The sequence below is a fragment of the Psittacula echo genome, assembly GCF_963264785.1.
Source record: "Psittacula echo genome assembly, chromosome: 16".
Lineage (NCBI taxonomy): Eukaryota > Metazoa > Chordata > Aves > Psittaciformes > Psittacidae > Psittacula > Psittacula echo.
The window spans coordinates 9,520,600-9,538,052 of record NC_137752.1 but is presented as its reverse complement, the minus strand read 5'-3'; the positions used below and the strand labels follow the sequence as shown (position 1 = coordinate 9,538,052).

General features: G+C 47.8%; 1 protein-coding gene across 1 annotated transcript in view; it reads left to right on the top strand.

Annotated features, from left to right (window-relative positions):
• The window catches only part of LOC308227697 (voltage-dependent N-type calcium channel subunit alpha-1B-like), a gene marked incomplete at both ends in the record, with an annotated part of 292,188 nt that overhangs the window by 126,329 nt on the left and 148,406 nt on the right, over window positions 1-17,453 (top strand). The window contains one exon of the mRNA XM_080630487.1: window positions 6,598-6,701. Coding sequence (XP_080486613.1) covers window positions 6,598-6,701 — 104 coding nt within the window. The remainder of the gene's footprint in view (window positions 1-6,597; window positions 6,702-17,453) is intronic.

Sequence of the window (17,453 nt, the reverse complement as noted above, 5' to 3'; positions counted from 1 at the left end):
TTGTTACTCAGGTTGGTTCTGGTACTTGGTAGGATGGTCTGTGCCTTTACCCTTCTGTAGATGCTGCCCTTAAGGTCTCATTTAAAGCTCCAAAGTCAACAGAACACCTTTAAAGGCATTTTGGATGCCTTTGAGCACTGGCAGAGGAGTTCTGGAGAAGGCTGCTGCACAGCTACTCTCTTTGAGAGGTGGCTGCCCACCCATAGCTGTAGCTTAAGGGAATTCAACCCTGAGCCATAAAGCTCCGGGTGTGTTTCCTTAGCTCCAGCTGTGAGCAGGAGGGGGTTTGCATTGTGATGACAGCACCCACAGAAGAGTGGGTGCAGTGGGGGTCTGCCATGGGGTTAGTCCACCTTACGTGGGCAGCTGGCCTGCACTGATATCCTACCCTGTGCAAGTCAAAGTCATCAGGAAGTCTGTATAATTATATTAATTATATATTTGCCATAAAGTCATTGTGTTCACATGTGGGTCTGTGATGAGAGAGCTGATCTGGTGTAGCCTTGTGTATGGACATCCCTGAGTGCTCTCTTCCTCCCAATACAGGAATAAAGGGACTGCTGATGATTTTTGGAGAAGGGCACGATGGTGTTTCCATCAGAAACCTGGAAATCAGGAGCCGAAATGTGAGATGTTTTTGCAGCACAACAATTGGGGTATCCAGTCCCTGTCACTTGCCACGCAACATTTTCCTGTGGCAAAGGTCTTTGTTGTTGCTTTTGTGCTCCCCAAGAGGATTTAATCATGTTCAGCAGTGTTTAACTGGCAATTTGAAGAACCACTTCCAGTATGAAGACAGGCTGAGAAAGTTGGGGCTGTTCAGCCTGGAGAAGAGAAGGCTGCGTGGAGACCTCAGAGCAGCCTTGCAGTGTCTCAAGGGGACCTAAAAGGATGCTGGGGAGGGACTCTTCATTAGGGACTGTAGTGACAGGACAAGGGGTAACGGGTTCAAACTTAAACAGGGGAAGTTTAGGTTGGATCTAAGGAAGAAATTCTTTACTGAGAGGGTGGTGAGGCACTGGAATGGGTTGCCCAGGGAAGTTGTGAATGCTGCATCCCTGGTGGTGTTCAAGGCCAGGTTGGGCAGAGCCTTGGGTGCCATGGTTTAGTGTGAGGTGTCCCTGCCCATGGCAGGGGGGTTGGAACTGGATGATCTCAAGGTCCTTTCCAACCCTAATTATTCTGTGATTCTATGATTTAAATGTGTGGTGTCACTGCCTGGCTCACTTGGCCCTTGGCATGTGCTGAAGAGGACTGTGGGCATTGCAGAGAGGCTGCAGGTCTTCTGTGTGCACCAGCTAGGAGACCTGTCAGCTTTGGATTGCAGATCCACCAGGTCTCAGCTTCACCACTGGGGCATGGCCTTAGTATGCCAGTTTGCTGGGCATTGCATGGTGGCACACATGCCTGGGTACATGCCAATCTCCTATCCTTTTCCTATGTGAAATATAGATTTAGGTTGTATTGCAGAAGCTAGAGAGAGTAGAAGGTTGTGGGTAGCTGAGCCGTCTGCTTAGGGAAAAGAGGGGGGCAGGATTTTGGGGATTATTCTGTGTTTGACTTGCTCAATTTGCAGCCTGGAAAGCCCCTGAAACCTGATTTGCTACGCATCGACCAGAAGCAGCCACCTGCCTGTGTAAACCAAATTCCACTTGAATTGTGTGCTTGTTATTTTGGGATTCCAGAACCAGGGGCTCATCGTTGATGCAAGCCATGAGCAAGAAAGAAACTGCCCAGGCTTCACTTCCTGGGGGCTGCTGGGGCTTCTTCTGCAGGGGCTGTCATCGTTAACCCAGTATCTCCCTACCGCTGATGGAAGCCTCCCTAGCAAAGAAGTGCTGAGGAGTATTCACATGCTCCTTCCCCTACCAAGCCAGCTCCTGCTCCCTTTGATCAGCCCTGTTTGAAGTCAGCAGCATATGGGATTTGGCTGTGAGGCTCCCTGGTGATGCCCCAGTGCTGGGAACACTGAGCTGGAAGTAGGCAGGGTCCTGGGAGAGCCGGTGCGGTGCTGCCAGGATGGGGATGATCTGGGAGAAGGATGCTGGAGCAGGGAGGGCTTCACAGACCACTTAATGGTGATGGGATGGGGTGGCTGGAGCAGAGCTGCAAGAGGCTCCAGCAACAGAGAAACTCATTTCAGGGCAGTCAGGCATAAGGGCTTTGCCTCCCCCCAAGCCTCAGAGCATGAGCCATGGCCAGGGAAGATGAAAGGTAATATAAAAGCATTTCTGGTCTCTGCAGCACATTGCAAATGGCAGTAGGCTGCTTTCAAGTCAATTGTTTCAAAACATATCTCTAAATGAATTAATAATTTGAAGCAGCTGCCATCTTGTTAATATAATGAGGCAGTGGCCTAAGAGCTCCCTGTGTCTGAGAGACTGAAGTGGGAATTAATACTGGCCTTTGTCTGGTGTTGGACAAGTCACAAAAGGTTTGGTTGTGGGAAGTATCTTGTGCTTTGCTGGAGTACACTCAGTTCTCTTGGGCTGTGTTGGAGCTCAGGGCATTAATGTCCCTGTGTGACAGGAGCCTTTTAGCTTCTGCATTTGTTACTGATGACAGTGCTCACTTCCCTATCTCTGTGTCTGCAGAGAGGTGGCTGTGCTGTCGCTGCTTGAAGATGCTGCAATGTGCTTGGTGCTGCATGAAAGTGCTTAAAGGCGACTGTGCATTGTGTCAACATATAAAGGTTTGTCCTTTGGCACCCAGCTGTGACCTGAGTGCTCCTGCTGAGCGGGGGTATCCAAGGTGGATGATGAAGCAGAGTCACACGGAGGAGGCTGGAAGGATGCTGTTGGGGATCTAGGCTTTTAGCAAAGAAAAATCACCCCTAAAACCGAAGTCACAGAATGGTTTGGGCTAGGAGGGACCTTAGAGATCATCTAGCTCCAACCCCCAAGAAGGGAAAGGGAGGCCCCAGCTGTGAACAGGCACAGTGAGTGCATCTTGGCACAAGTGCCGGGTCAGGGGTGGAAGCAGCTTGGAGTTGAGCAGCAGTTAGGAAGAGGGAGCTGTAGCTGCTGGGCTTTTTGGGAAGAGCACTCCAGGGGCTGGACGGTTCATAAGGGCTTTAGGTATCTGAGGTACTGTACTGGGACACTCCTGGAGCACGGCTTCAGCTCCATGTGGGCACTGTTTGTTCAAGGGGTGTTTCTGAAGAGCCCTGTAGCTGTTACTGACCTGTGCGTTCCTCAGCTCCTGGGAAGTGGGAGAGCTCTCCCGTAAGCCCTTACTGTGTGTGCATGGAATTCTGGCACATCAGGACAAGTGTTTCATTTCTCCTCCTTCCCTGTGGTTAGGATCAGGTCGCACTGACAGTCAGCCAGGCGGTACAGCAGTGTAATATGCTGTACATAGACACTGATTTGATCTCTTGGCTCATCCTGCTTAATGAGCAAGCCTGGAGCCAGGCCACAGCCCAAGCCTCAGTGGCTCCGTGGGCAGAGGGCTGCAGCTTCTGCTCAGCACAGCCAGAGGTGCTTGTGGGAATCCTGGCTTTCCTTGGAAGAGAGGAATTCAGTTTTCCTGGCAGCAAACAGGATTGATTCATTAGAGCATCTCACCATGGCAGAGCCTGTGCCATAAACTATGATGGGGTTTGAGCACACTTGGGAGCACTGGGAACGATGCTGCACATCCAGGGAGGCTCTGCTTTATCAGGAGAGCTTTTCTGTCGACCCTTTTGCCTGGTGTTTTGCCCTCTGGTTTGTCTTGGATCCCTGTGTGTGAGGCAGAGCAAACAGAGCAAGGCTTTTTTGTGCCCCGAGCATAAAACAGTCTAGCAAACACTGAGAGGAGGGCGGTTGATCAGTTGTATTTCAGCACATTTCATTCCTAAGGGCTTTGATCGTGGCATGGAATCGTGGATCTGTCGCCAAGTTTGGGCTTCAAATGAATAAATAAACGATAAATGATCATTTGGCAGCAATGAACCTGCTGCACTCTCTTTGCATGTTTATGTGGTTTCCCTTTTCCCATCTGTTCCCTTCCTCCAGCTCTTCCTTGTGTGTCGGTTTTCAAGCCTCCCTTGCCTGGCTGTTGGCAGATCCCAGCCTGGTGGATTGGGATGCGCTTGCTCCAAGTGGAGACGTGAGAGCTGCAACCTCTGGCAACAAAATGGGAATTGAAGAACAGCTTCTAAATCTAAAAACATGGCTTTAGCTCTGATAACCCCAGAAGAGAGGCTGGAGCTGAACCAGGCACTTTCCCCACATGTGGGAGAAAAAGGCACTGAGGAGGAGCATCCTTGTTTCCTCCGAATCCATCCATAGGGATGCGGTACAGGAGAACAAGGAAAGGAAATAGCTAAAGGCAGAGAGAGGGGAATGGAAAGACAAAACAGAGAATGCAGAAGTAGCACAGCTTGGGTGGGATGACAGGTATTGCAAAAAGGCATTAAAAAACCATGAGAGGTTGTGCTGTGCAGTTTTCCCTGTCTTTCTGCTCTTACTTCCCAGCCTGTTTTCCCTTCGGATTCATGTGTCTGTCATGCTGGTTTTGCCTTTAGCAGGGGTGGTTTGTGATGAGGTTGGTGAGTGCCTGTTCCTCTCAGGTGAGTCACTGATCAACTGACACAGGTATCACAGTATCACAGTATGTTAGAGATTGGAAGGGACCTCAAAAGATCATCTAGTCCAATCCCCCTGCCAGAGCAGGAACACCTAGATAAGGTTACACAGGAATGTGTCCAGGCGGGTTTTGAATGTCTCCAGAGAAGGAGACTCCACAACCCCCCTGGGCAGCCTGTTCCAGTGTTCCGTCACCCTCACTGAGAAGAAGTTTCTTCTCAAGTTTAAGTGGAACCTCTTGTGTTTCAGTTTGTACCCATTACCCCTTGTCCTATCATTGTTTGCCACTGAGAAGAGCCTGGCTCCATCCTCGTGACACTCCCCCTTTATATATTTATATACACTAATAAGGTCCCCCCTCAGTCTCCTCTTCTCCAAACTATAGAGACCCAGCTCCCTCAGCCTCTCCTCATAAGGGAGATGCTCCACTCCCTTCATCATCTTAGTTGCCCTGCGCTGGACTCTCTCCAGCAGGTCCCTGTCCTTCTTGAACTGAGGGGCCCAGAACTGGACACAATATTCCAGATGCGGTCTCACCAGGGCAGAGTAGAGGGGAAGGAGGACCTCTCTCGACCTACTGACCACCTCCCTTCTAATACACCCCAGGATGCCATTGGCAGGTATTTCTGTAGATTTTTTGCTGTTTGAAGCAATGCCTGTTGTGAGTTTGATCCGGAGCGTGTTCCTTGAGGAAGAATTGGTGCAGATATGCATAACAGTAAAAGATGTCACAAAAGGTATTTACTTGTATCAGTGCTGTAAATGTTATCACCAGTAAGTAATGCTATGACATTGGTCACCCATGTCACACGCTGGTTTTGGTTGTTTATTAGGTGACTTCTACTCTTTTTGAGGTGGCACTTGGCTGAAATAAGGCCCATTTAAAGCACTTCTTTCTGTGAATCCTTCTGCAAGCAAAATTACCCTTGCAAATACGGTTGGGAATAATGACCCAAAAGCACTACAGATAATAAGTAAAAGGCACCCATAACAGTTAGAATTAACGTATTTTTTTGCAAGCTGGTGTCTGAGAGCACTTCTCTGTGGTCTCTGCCAGCCTCTGTGATAGGGCAGGTAGGTGAGCTCGGTGCTCCTGCTATGCTTTACCCTCTACAGGAGGAAGAAGGAGGAGGAGAATGTCTCTGGGTTTTGTCTTTTCTTTTTACTTCCCTTTTCCTCTCCCTTCCACCCAAGAGCAGATTCTCAAATTGCTGCATTCTCCGCTCACAAGAGGAGAATTTGCATTTTCCTCAGCACTCAGCTTCAGTAAATGGCAACGTGGCATTTTACATTTCAGCGCTTCCTTAAAGAGCTCCCTTGTGGCTGATGAATAAAGAAACTTTGTCATAAACTAAACCGCCTTTCCCTCCCCTCCATCGAGGCTGCTGCTTACTCAGGGAGCCTCAGACAGGGTTTGATGACAGAAGCCCAAAGTGCTGCGTCAGCAGATGTAGAATTGCAATCGCTCTGAAGAAGCCTCCTTTCCTTGCAGACTTCTTGTCTTCTGCTCTGTGTGTGTGCACAGATTCTGGGCATGGAGCCACACTCTGCCTTAATTGCAGCACAGGATAATGCAGGGCCATGGGTTCCCTTCCTTTGTTGCGGGTCTCAGTTCACATGTGAATATGACATTGATGCGCAGCACATGCAAATGCAGAGTTGAGATGGGGAGGGAGCAGGTTGGTGTCCAGAGTCTCTCCAAAGGTAGGTTGCTTCAAAGCATGTTTTGGCCCTGCAGCAGGAGCAGCCTGGGGCTGTAGGAATAGAGGAATCTTCTCACTGGAATGGATGACAAATTGTAGTGTGGATGGTGGCACAGTCAGCTTGGTTCACCGGTTCTTTTGCTGGCATTTTGGCTGGTGAACGTAACGGAACTAACCAGACTTCAGTGGTGGGCAGCCCTGTGGAAATGTGAGGGGAATCTCCCCTGCCCTCTGCCCTGCAGTTTCCATATAGTACTTTGTTTCTGATGTGAATTAATATCTGGTTTTATTTCTCCTTTTTTTTTTTTTTCTTTTGATTCCAGACAAACGATGCTGCAGGAAATACCTGGAACTGGCTTTACTTCATCCCTCTCATCATCATTGGCTCTTTCTTCATGCTCAACTTGGTGCTGGGCGTCTTATCAGGGTAAGACACCTGATGACTTGCTTGTCTCCACCTTGAAGGGAAGATGTGTTGGAGTTAGCACTGTGGGATCGTGTAGCTGAAAAAGAGAAGTTGGGGTGCTACATCACACTGTACATTGTCCCCCTAAACACGTTTCCTACCCTGTCCCTTCCTTGCAGTGGGGTGTTTTCAGAAGACTGTAGAGCCACAGATAGGGGATAAGCTGGTGAAAAATCATTGATTGAAATGATTCTTCCCTGTGAGGGTGCTGAGGCGCTGGCACAGGGTGCCCAGAGAAGCTGTGGCTGCCCCATCTCTGGCAGTGTTCAAGGCCAGGTTGGACACAGGGGCTTGGAGCAAGCTGCTCCAGTGGAAGGGGTCCCTGCCTGTGGCAGGGGTTGGAACTGGATGAGCTCTAAGATCCCTTCCAACCCAAACCATCATAGGATTCTATGATTCTGAATCCAGACCCCAGAATTAAGTGAGCTCCCTGTCATACTGACTTGACCCTGGGCAGCCAACACTTACTCCTGCATCATCTTGAAAGCCTACCAGGATCTCACTGATGCTAAGTATAAATATTTCAGTGCTGGAGCTGGACATCAAAGAGTTCATAGTGCATTTGCTATAGCTGAGCAGCATGGAGAAAGGGGAAGCTCAGGCAGAAGACAATGAAAATATCTCAGGGTTTTGTCTGGCTTCTTGGGGTTATTTTTGGTCATGGTGTTTGTTTGTTTGAAATCTCTGGCTGTTTAAGCCAACGTCTGGATTTTGGGGACACACTGGTCTCTTGATGTTCAAACTTCAGGGGTCAGCCAAGGATTTGGTGTTTGTCGCATACGAGTTTTGGGTTTGGGCCATTGTAGAGCTCAGGCTGCCAGGTTTGAAGCCTAGCTGGACCGTCCCCAGCATCTATGGAAATCGGATCTGGAATTAACAACCCGAATCATCTTAACGGTTTGGAAGCTTTTAGACTTTGGTACCTCCTTTTGCACACAGTTTCTCCTTAGGCCATCCATGTGATCTGGATTACATAGATCTATAAAGGCCTGGATTTATTTCTGGCTCTTGACAACATGGGAAGAAAGGAGTTAATGCTTCTGAGTGGTAAAAGCCCTTCAGTGCTGCACCTTTCCTCTTTCTCTTAAGTTACTAGAGAAGGAAAAATGTTTTCCAAAGAACAGGTTCTTGCTCAGTTTTATTGTTTTGTTAAGGTTACTTTTCCTCAAAGCACATGCTGGAGGTAGGAGGAGAGAAGCAGCAGTGCAGTTTTGTTTGAGGACTGGCAGACCTGCTGCTACAAGAAAGGGTTATGGGTGAAGCTGTCTCATGCACTTTGGTGTTCCTTCAGTCCAGAAATAATGGTTGTGATCAAAAACTGATCAAAGCCATTCATTGGCCATCCTGTTGTACCAGAAGCTTTGTCAAGAAGAGCTTTGTGACCATACTTGTCCGATGTATGATTCAAAGTGAGCAGAGCCAGGGCTGAGTGTGGTTCCTTAAGGATTCATCTTCCTTCTTCCACACAGGCTGAAATGATACGTGTAATTTAAAGCAAAACTCTGGAAGCCTGTGGGCTCCTGTCCTTTTGTGCTGGAGACCTCTGCCTGGCTCTCTGGAAAGCCTCTCGTTGCCTGGAGCAAAACATGAATATTATATAGAATCCTAGAATCAAAAAATAGGGTTGGAAGGAACCTTGGGGCAGTTCAGCCTGGAGAAGAGAAGCTGCGTGGGACCTTATAGCAGCCTTCCAGTATCTCAAGGGGGCCTATGAGGATGCTGTGAAGGGACTCTTCATTAGGGACTGTAGTGACAGGACAAGGGGTAACGGGTTCAAACTGAAACAGGGGAAGTTTAGATTGGATATAAGGAGGAAGCTCTTTACTGTGAGGGTGGTGAGGCACTGGAATGGGTTGCCCAGGGAAGCTGTGAATGCTCCATCCCTGGCGGTGTTTAAGGCCAGGTTGGACAGAGCCTTGGGTGCCATGGTTTAGTGTGAGGTGTCCCTGCCCATGGCAGGGAGGTTGGAACTGAATGATCTTAAGGTGCTTTCCAACCCCAACTATTCTATGATTCTATGTTCTAGTTCCAACCTGAATGTCTCTTCTTCTATTAAAAGTGCAGCTTTGTGCACTGGGGTTCTCCTTGCTTAGTGGTAAGGATGATGGTGTCTTCTTCAGAGGGAAGCTTTTAAATTCTATTTTGCATAGTGGTTTCATGTCCTTGGCTGGAATAATTCTGGGGTGAGGCTGAGGAGAATAAACATCATAGCACTGGCACTGACCACACTGCTCAGCAGGTTGGTGGTGGACTTTATTGAGCAATGGCAGGAACTGGGTATGTCTGAATGAACAGGGGATAAGAAGGCACCAGAGAATGGAAAGACCCTCTGAAAGCAGAGACTGTTGTAATTATATTCTTTAGCCAAAAGGCCCAGAAAGCACTGTAGAATATTGAGAAATTTCTGCTGGAGAAAGGGTCATTGGCAAATGACTTCCATAGGGTCCAGTTTCACTCAAGGACATTTTGCTACCCGTGTCCCAGTGACTGTCAGTGGCTCCCGCAACTGAGACTCTTGGCAATATCCCACATACCTGTTTCAATAAAATGAAGTTGATTTAGTGACATATAGTCACTAGTTTCCTAAGCTTGTGTGTGATCCTCATTACTGTCCTCTTTCACAAAACCCTGTTGCTCAGGTTCTATTTTATTTTCCAACCCTTTGCCCTATGCACCATAAGCATTTGGGTTAAGCTTCAAGATGCCACTGTCTGCACCTTGGAAAGCCACACAAAAAGCTTTTACCTGAGTATTTTTCATTGCTGTTTGTTTTGAGCTATTTCCTCTCACTTATTTGTGTTCCTCAGTGGGTGATAAGAAAACAACAGATTTCTGAAGCAGGTATGCAGATGCCGTCACAGATTATGGCAATAATGAATGATCTGAAATAACAAGTTGTTGAGCTTCCTACTGCACTAGATTATCCAGAGTTTTGCCATAACTCTTGGAAAATGGGATTTTTTGGCTTTCTGGAGTTATTTGTGAACCCATGTCCACACTGGGCAGATGAGTGGGCTTAGCTCCTGGGTTTATCTGTTTGAGCAGTCTAAGTGGATTGACCCAAGCCTCATCTGCCAGCAGAATGTGGAGACATTTGCATTGCAAATGCTGCTGAAGCGATGATACCTGTTTTAAAGTAAAGAGCAAGCAGCCTTTCCCCTCTGCTGCTTCTTCTGAAATTATAATGAAAGCAAAGGTAAGGAAGTGACGGGGAGATGTGGAAATCTCTAAGAGTTGCTGAAAGTGTGGTATAAAGATAGCCCCTAATCCTGGGCTACAGTCGTATGACAGAAACCTCTGAGTACCTGGCTAAGGACGTAATTAAAAGCATGTTGACTCCATAATTCTGATTAAATGAGCCTCTGCCTGCTGTACAGTGTGTCCTCTTCATATGTGCTGATCAAAGCACTGCCAGTGCTCTTGAAAAGGGTTAGTGTTTAAACACCCTCCCATATGGTGAGCTCTGCCTTCTGTTCCCTTTCCCTCACTGATGCAAGCACTAGGGGCCAGCCAGCAGAGCTTGGCTCTGCTTGTGCCACTGAATACCCAGATTTCCCAATGATCCCAGGACATGGGCTGTGGACATTCCCAACATCTTATTTCTGCTGGTGCAATAGGGATGTTGGGCTTTCCTATGTCTTTACAAAAGAAGTATGTTGCAGTGGATGCTGTGCCATACACAATTCTAAAGGTGGGTGCTCTGGCAGCTGAAACTGGTAGCAGCTCCCCATTACTAGGTTGCACACCACAAGTTAAGACAGACTGTGCTGTTCTCTTGCTGTGAATAGGATTGAAAGTTTTCCTGGAGTACTGCAGAGTCATAGGTACACAACTGAACTGTGACTGGAACAGCTCCTAAAATCCCGGAACTGCCTCTGCTTGTTCATAGATGTGGGGCTCTCCAGCAGGAACTCAGCACCCTGTTTGCTATGGAGCAGTAGCGCGGTTTGTGTCCCCTGTTGGAGATTTTCCTCTCTCCTCCTCCCTATGTATTCCCCCTGCTTTCTGTTTTCCCTCTCTGGTACTTGATCCCTCTTCGAGCTGATAAAACCCAACAGCCCTGCAGGATCCAATAGAGCAGAAAACCACAGATTATTTTATTCTGGAGGATCTTTATTGAGTGGCATAGCTGATTCAAGTGAAGATGGGACTGTGTAAGATCAGGATTGCAGAAGCAGGAGATTTCTCTCCCCTTTGATAGCATTAGGACATTTGAGAGACTCATTTGCCTTCTGCATGTGGAGGTCTGCCCACTTGATCAAGATGAGAAGATGCAGGGGGATTTCTGCTCATCCATATGCTGGGAAGTGTGTTGGGGGGACTGCCTAAGCCTGATACCTCCCCAGTCACAGACACAAAAAAGGGGGAAAGAGAAATGTAAAAGACCAAAAAGGATCTTAAACACCTCATTGAAGTTCTGCTGCACCATCATCCACCCAAAGGATGAACTGTTCTGTTCATAGTAGAGGCCTGCCCTTGACTTTACATCTGTTATAACCATCAGAAGCCATTCTAGCCATGCCCACCTTGGTCCAGAAAGCTGGGCCACCATGTTTCCCAGAAACTGGGATAGCATTTAGTAAGGTTTCCAGTAGAGAGTGAAACAACAGGGAATCCATCACAGGGAATACCACCTTTCTATAGAAAAAGAGATTGGCTGCCTCTGGTGGCATCATGGGAATGCTCTAGCTCCAAGTCATGCCAAGAAGGGTTGACCCCAGGTGCCTTTCAGTTTCCCCTGAAGACAGGGTTGTTTGCTGCTAGGGATGTCATGGGATTAACTTCAATTCTGACCAGAAAATGCCCTGCGATGATCCTGATAAACTTTTTATTGAACTCTGCACATGGTTCTGCAGTTTACAGTGAAGAGTGAATCACAGAATCCCAGCCTGGTTTGTGCTGGAAGGGACCTTAAGGCTCCTCCAGCTCCAACCCCTGCCATGGGCAGGGACCCCTTCCACTGGAGCAGGTTGCTCCAAGCCCCTGTGTCCAACCTGGCCTTGAACACTGCCAGGGATGGGGCAGCCACAGCTTCTCTGGGCACCCTGGGCCAGCGCCTCAGCACCCTCCCAGGGAAGAGCTTCTGCCTAAGAGCTCATCTCAGTCTCCCCTCTGGCAGGTTAAAGCCATTCCCTTGGCCTGTCCCTACAGGCCTTGTAAAAAGTCCCCCTTCAGATTTCTTGTAGGACCCTTTTTGGTATTGTTAAGACTGTTGCAGGATTTGTTTCAGCTTTTCCAGATTGTCTCTTGGGGGGCAGGTAAGAGAGGTGCTTTGTAAATCCCTAACGCAGGAAGAGGAGGAACAGGAACACAGATGTCCTCCATTGAACTGAGAAGTCCTGACCAAGGCTTATTCTTCGTTTTTGTACTGCTTTCTTGCTGCAGCCTTCTGGTACCTGGGCACCCATCTCCATGTACACCTTAGCTTCCTGGTGTTCCCTGCCTAAGCACTGATTTCCAGTGCTGCTGTTCCCTCCCAGCCCTCAGCATCCTCTCAGCCCAGCTAGCAGCTTTCTCCTGTGGGCTGGTGGGATTATGGAGTTTTCTACTGCTGGGGTGTTGAGTTGGGTATTAATTTTGCCTGGTAATGAGCTGGATGATTCTGTACAATACATTTGTGATTGTGTAATCCAAAGCATCAAAACAATTCAAAGAGGATAAACGTTGCCATGGGATGCTGTGAGGAAGATGATTTAACTTATTTCAAGGCTAAGTGCTTTTTGGCACTGCTTTATGCAGCGGTGGGGGTGGCGAGACAGCAGGAGTGTTGGCCAAAGAGGACAGTGCACTGTGAATGATGCATTTGAATACTGAGTCTGTTTCTCTCAAGTGTGAAAAATGCTGCTTGTCATGTCCTCAAATATTTATGATGGAGCCTGAGGTATTTCCAGACCAGCCTGTGAAGAGAAATGATCTTTCCTGAGGTTTACTCATCTGGCTGTGATAACCAAGTGTGGAGAGGCACCGCAGTGGCCAGTTTGCATCTTTCCTTCTTAAGTATTACTGTAATAATTCAGGCCAGGTTGGACGGGGCTTGGAGCAAGCTGCTCCAGTGGAAGGGGTCCCTGCCCGTGGCAGGGGTTGGAGCTGGAGGAGCTTTAAGGTCCCTTCCAACACAAACCGGTCTGATTCTATGATAATGTGGTCCAGAGCTGCTCTGTCCTGAGATGTGCAGCACCTGCCTCTTGTTCTATGAGACCACCTGGTGTAAGAGCTGCAGGGAGATGTTTTGAACGGATGCAGCATCTTTGTGACAGCAGGAGCCTGGCAAGGGACACAGCTACAGAGCGTGCTGGCACCTTGCAGGCAGACCAGGGTCAGGGTAAATGGTGCTTTAATTCTTCGCTGTCGCACACTGCTTCGAGCAGTCTTCAGCATGGGGTGATGCTCTCTGGGCAGACTCCCATTAAACACTCTCCTGGTTGTATGCTTTAGTCTCCTGGGGGGATATCTGTTTCTAACTGTTGTATCTTGGGTCACTGAGGCTTTTGTGCTGTTAGAACAGCTACCTGGGAGGATGCAGAGCCCCATCCAGATCTCGGTGACTTGCTCTGCTGAGTCCCATGACATGTTTTCCCATCCTGAGGAATTTTGCCAGATTGAGATCATAAAACTTCAGCCTGCAAAGACGTGCAGAGGCTGGAGAAGAATCAGGCTGATTAATTTGTCATAATGGCAAAGAGTTCTTCTGTCCTCCTTCTCCCTCATTACAGAGATAATAATTCATTTTCCCTGCACATTCGTTCCAAGTTCACTGTTACCTGCTGTGATCTGACTTTGGCTGCTGTTAATTATTTGCAGCGAAAGAGCTGCATCATGAAAAGAGATGAGGTTCTGCTTGCTTTCTCATTGCTTTTAGGCTTAAAAAGGAGCAGAAAGGGCAAAAAACCTTATTTTCTTTCCTGTTGTTCCTTGCTCATCCACCTTTTTAACAAAGCCATTGTTGCAAACAGGAAACATGGGAGCCATGTGTGTTTCTTGCAGAAGGGGTCAGGGAGCAATGACTTTCCACGTGAGCTTCATCTCACCAAGCTAAATGTCCTATAGAATATGGATCCTTTGCCTCTTTTGTGGTTTTGGTTAGCATAGGAGAGACAGACTACTTTTATTTGCTCTTCTGTTACACTGCAATGAAATTAAAGTCTGCAATATAGGAATGATACATAGGAGACCTACATTTTAATATCCTGGGGCCTCAGCTTTGGACTCAGCGGTGGAAACTTGATGAACAGAACCATAGTTCATCCAGCAATTGCAGTAGGCTGATCCTATGAGATAAGTGATGCTTTCTAATCCTTTTTCTCTCTTCGTTGTTACCTCCTTCAAGCCAGATTTGCCCAGTTGTGACACTCACAGCATTTCAGGTTGGATTAGGTGGAATCAAAGTGAAATCAGCACCAGCTGGACATAAAGACGAAAGGAAGGAAGGAAGATGTATTGAAGGCTTCACCTCTGTGCTATTCCTCTTACTAGAAATACAACTTGCATCCCATATCTGGCTTCCATTTGAAGCATTTTCCTGCTATGTTCAGTGATAAAAGTGACTGTGAAGCCTGGCTCGGTGCTGAGAGATCAATCTCCCAGTGATACTTTCATCCTCTATCAGATGGTTGAGGAGAGCTATATTTTCCCCCTCTTTAGAGCAATGAGGAGGAAGCAGAAGCAGCTGTAGCTGTGCAGGATTGATTGAGCCAGTCCTAAACTGTGGATATAAGGATGAGTTAAGCAGCTGAGTCAGATGGGTCTGTGTGTTTAGGCTTAGTCTGGGAGAGATGGACATGCCTCCTCAGTCTATGCCCAGTGTGATCTTGACCATCTGTACACCCAGGTGAGATAGAAACATATAGCACTGTGCATCTTTGGGATTTCATACAGCTGGTGAACCACAGAGCTCTATCATCTTCTGCACTAAGAAATCTTAGTCATTTGCTGGGCTTTCCTTGTTTAATAAGAGGGTTCAAAACTCTGACTGTGAGCAAACCACCAGGAAAACAGTATCTTGGAGGCACTAAATGTCACTGGCATAAGGAAATTCTTACTGATGTTTTTCCAGGTAAAGCAGTTGCTTGGTTTCATCTCATTCCAGAGATTTTTGTTGTGATGTCTCTGTGCTCCTGGGAGGTGTTTTCTTTCCCTTCCCTCAGATTTTCTTCTTGCCCAAATGAGGTGCATTTCCATGCTTTTTCTTGTTCAAGATGGGCTTTCTATTCAATGTGCTTTCTTACATTCAGTGGTGACCTGAGCCAGATTTTAGAGGTATTTAAAACAGAGATTTAACAATACTTGCAGTTTTTTCACATTTTCAGGTCAGTAAGTCAGAGGCATCAAATTAGCTTTAGTTTTGCCTGCAGGTTTCTCTGCACTCGAGGAGTTTGTCTGGTAATGAGAATAACCATACCTTGGCTTAACCTTGAAGTCTTCATGGGCCTTTATGTGTAAAGATGTCTGATGCTATGGTAAAGAAACCCATGTCCTTGCTGATCTCATTTTGTTTGCAGCCCTCTTGGGTGCAAGGGTCTGACTATGGACACAGCTGAGCCGTGTTCTCTTGCATTTGCATTTTCCTAGCTGGAAATCGCACTGTTTGTCCATTTATTCCTGTATTTATTTAGTACTTTTCTTTTCTAAAGCCAGATTTGATTCTACCCTCCAACTATATTTCCAACTCACCACGTTAGCATACTGAAGGGAATGATGCTCTCCCTCCTCACCCCGTCCCTTTCTCTTGCCCTTTGCTTTCTGAGTGCTGCAGTGAATAATTCAGCCCCTGCTGTGGCTGCCTCTCCTCCTTTCCTAGGGGACCTTTTGTTAGAAACACCAAAGGTTGGTACCTTTGAGGTGCTGCCCTGCAAGGTGTCATCCCTGCAGGATTGCTGTTCTCCTGCTGCTGCCTCCCTGGCAGCCCCTTTCAGAGCTGTGTTGTGAGCTGAGGTGGGTCCTTTAATCCCTGGAAGTTCAAAGAGTCACTGGTGCTGCTGTTGATGGTGGTTTCCTAGTGAACCAGAGAAGCTGTGGCTGCCCCATCCCTGGCAGTGTTCAAGGCCAGGTTGGACACAGGGGCTTGGAGCAAGCTGCTCCAGTGGAAGGTGTCCCTGCTCGTGGCAGGGTTGGAGCTGGATGAGCTTTGAGGTCCCTTCCAACACAAACCACTCTGGGATTCTACGCCAATGCACGCTTGCTGAAACTGCTGCAGGGATCAAGGAAAGGTGATGTCCACGGTCCCTGCTCAGATCCTTCGCTTTGCTGTTGTGATTGACATATCCCCCTTCCTATCTGGTGTCTTGACTCCCTCTGCACTGCCCTAAGTCACTGCAACACCCACAGGAGGGGTGAGGATGTTCTGCAGGGCCCCAGACTTCCTGTGCCTACATCCAGAACACTGAGCATCTGCTTTTCTCTCTTTCCACTCCCCACTGTCCACCTTGCTCCTGCTCATTCTCCATCTTGGACCCCCTCAGTGCCTTTGTCTCTCAAAACACATACCCAGAAGGTAAACGAAATATTTAGCACAGCCAAGGCTTTGTGCCTTTAGTTGCATAAACAGTGACAATCATAGAGGTGTTGGGCTTTTTTGTTGCTTTCTCCCTTATAAAGGATTTATTGTTCTCCAGGAAGACAAAAGACAGAGATATGAACTCATAGAACAAATTCTTTCCCTGGAGCAAGAATCTGCTTTTCTATAAACACGTGGGTGCCTCTGCTGCTAGTGAATGAAAAGTTAGGAGCATTGACTGGATCAGACGTGGTGAAGCAAGCCCAGAAGTGCTTTGCAGGACTGTGTGTGAGGGAGCAAACTCAATCACACAAATACGGAGGGACCTATGGAATGGTAGGAGCGCAAGGAGGGTTGGCTCAGCAGGAATCTGCCTTCCACGTTATTGGAACTGGCTCCACCCAAGTTGTAGGGATTTGGTTGGATTAGGGCAAGGTGGCAAACCCCAGCATCAGAAACAGACCTGAGAGGGAAAGGAAAAGTCAACTGAAGGCTCTTTCCCCGTTGTCGTGGTTTAAGCCCAGGCCGTAAATCAGAACCATGAAGTCCATTTCCCCCCCCACCTTTCTTCCCTCCGCTTCTGGAGGGACGGGGAGGAGAATCAAAAGAATGCAACTCCCACGGGTTGAGATAAGAACAGTTTAATAACTAAGGTATAACACAAATCACTGCTGCTACCACTAATAGTAATAATGATAAAGGAAATAACAAGCAAGAGAATACAACCGCTCACCAACCGGTACCTCACCCCCACCCCGCAGTGATCCAGCCCTTCCGGGAACTCTCAGTTCTACCTCCTGGGCATGACGTGCTATGGTATGGAATACCTCTTTGGCTAGTTTGGGTCAGGTGTCCTGTCCCTGCTTCCTCCCGGCTTCTCCTCCTCCCTGGCAGAGCATGAGACTCACAAAGTCCTTGGTCAGCCTAAACATCGGTGTTATCAGCTCCGTTCCCAGGCCGAAAGTCAAAACCACAGTGCTGCAACAGCTACTAAGAAGGAGAAAAACTGACTGTTGTTGCTGAACCCAGGACACCCGTTTCCTTCTCCCAGCTGATTAACCGAAGGAACTGGTAGGAAATGGACTTCCCCCCCTTAAAATGCAATTGTTTCTGCTTGCATGTGGATGCTGTCAGGATGCTGGGGGGCCTGGAAGAGTGTGCAGTCCTTGTGCTAAGAAGGCACAAGGCACTCTGAAGGACCTGCTGAGTGACATACAGCC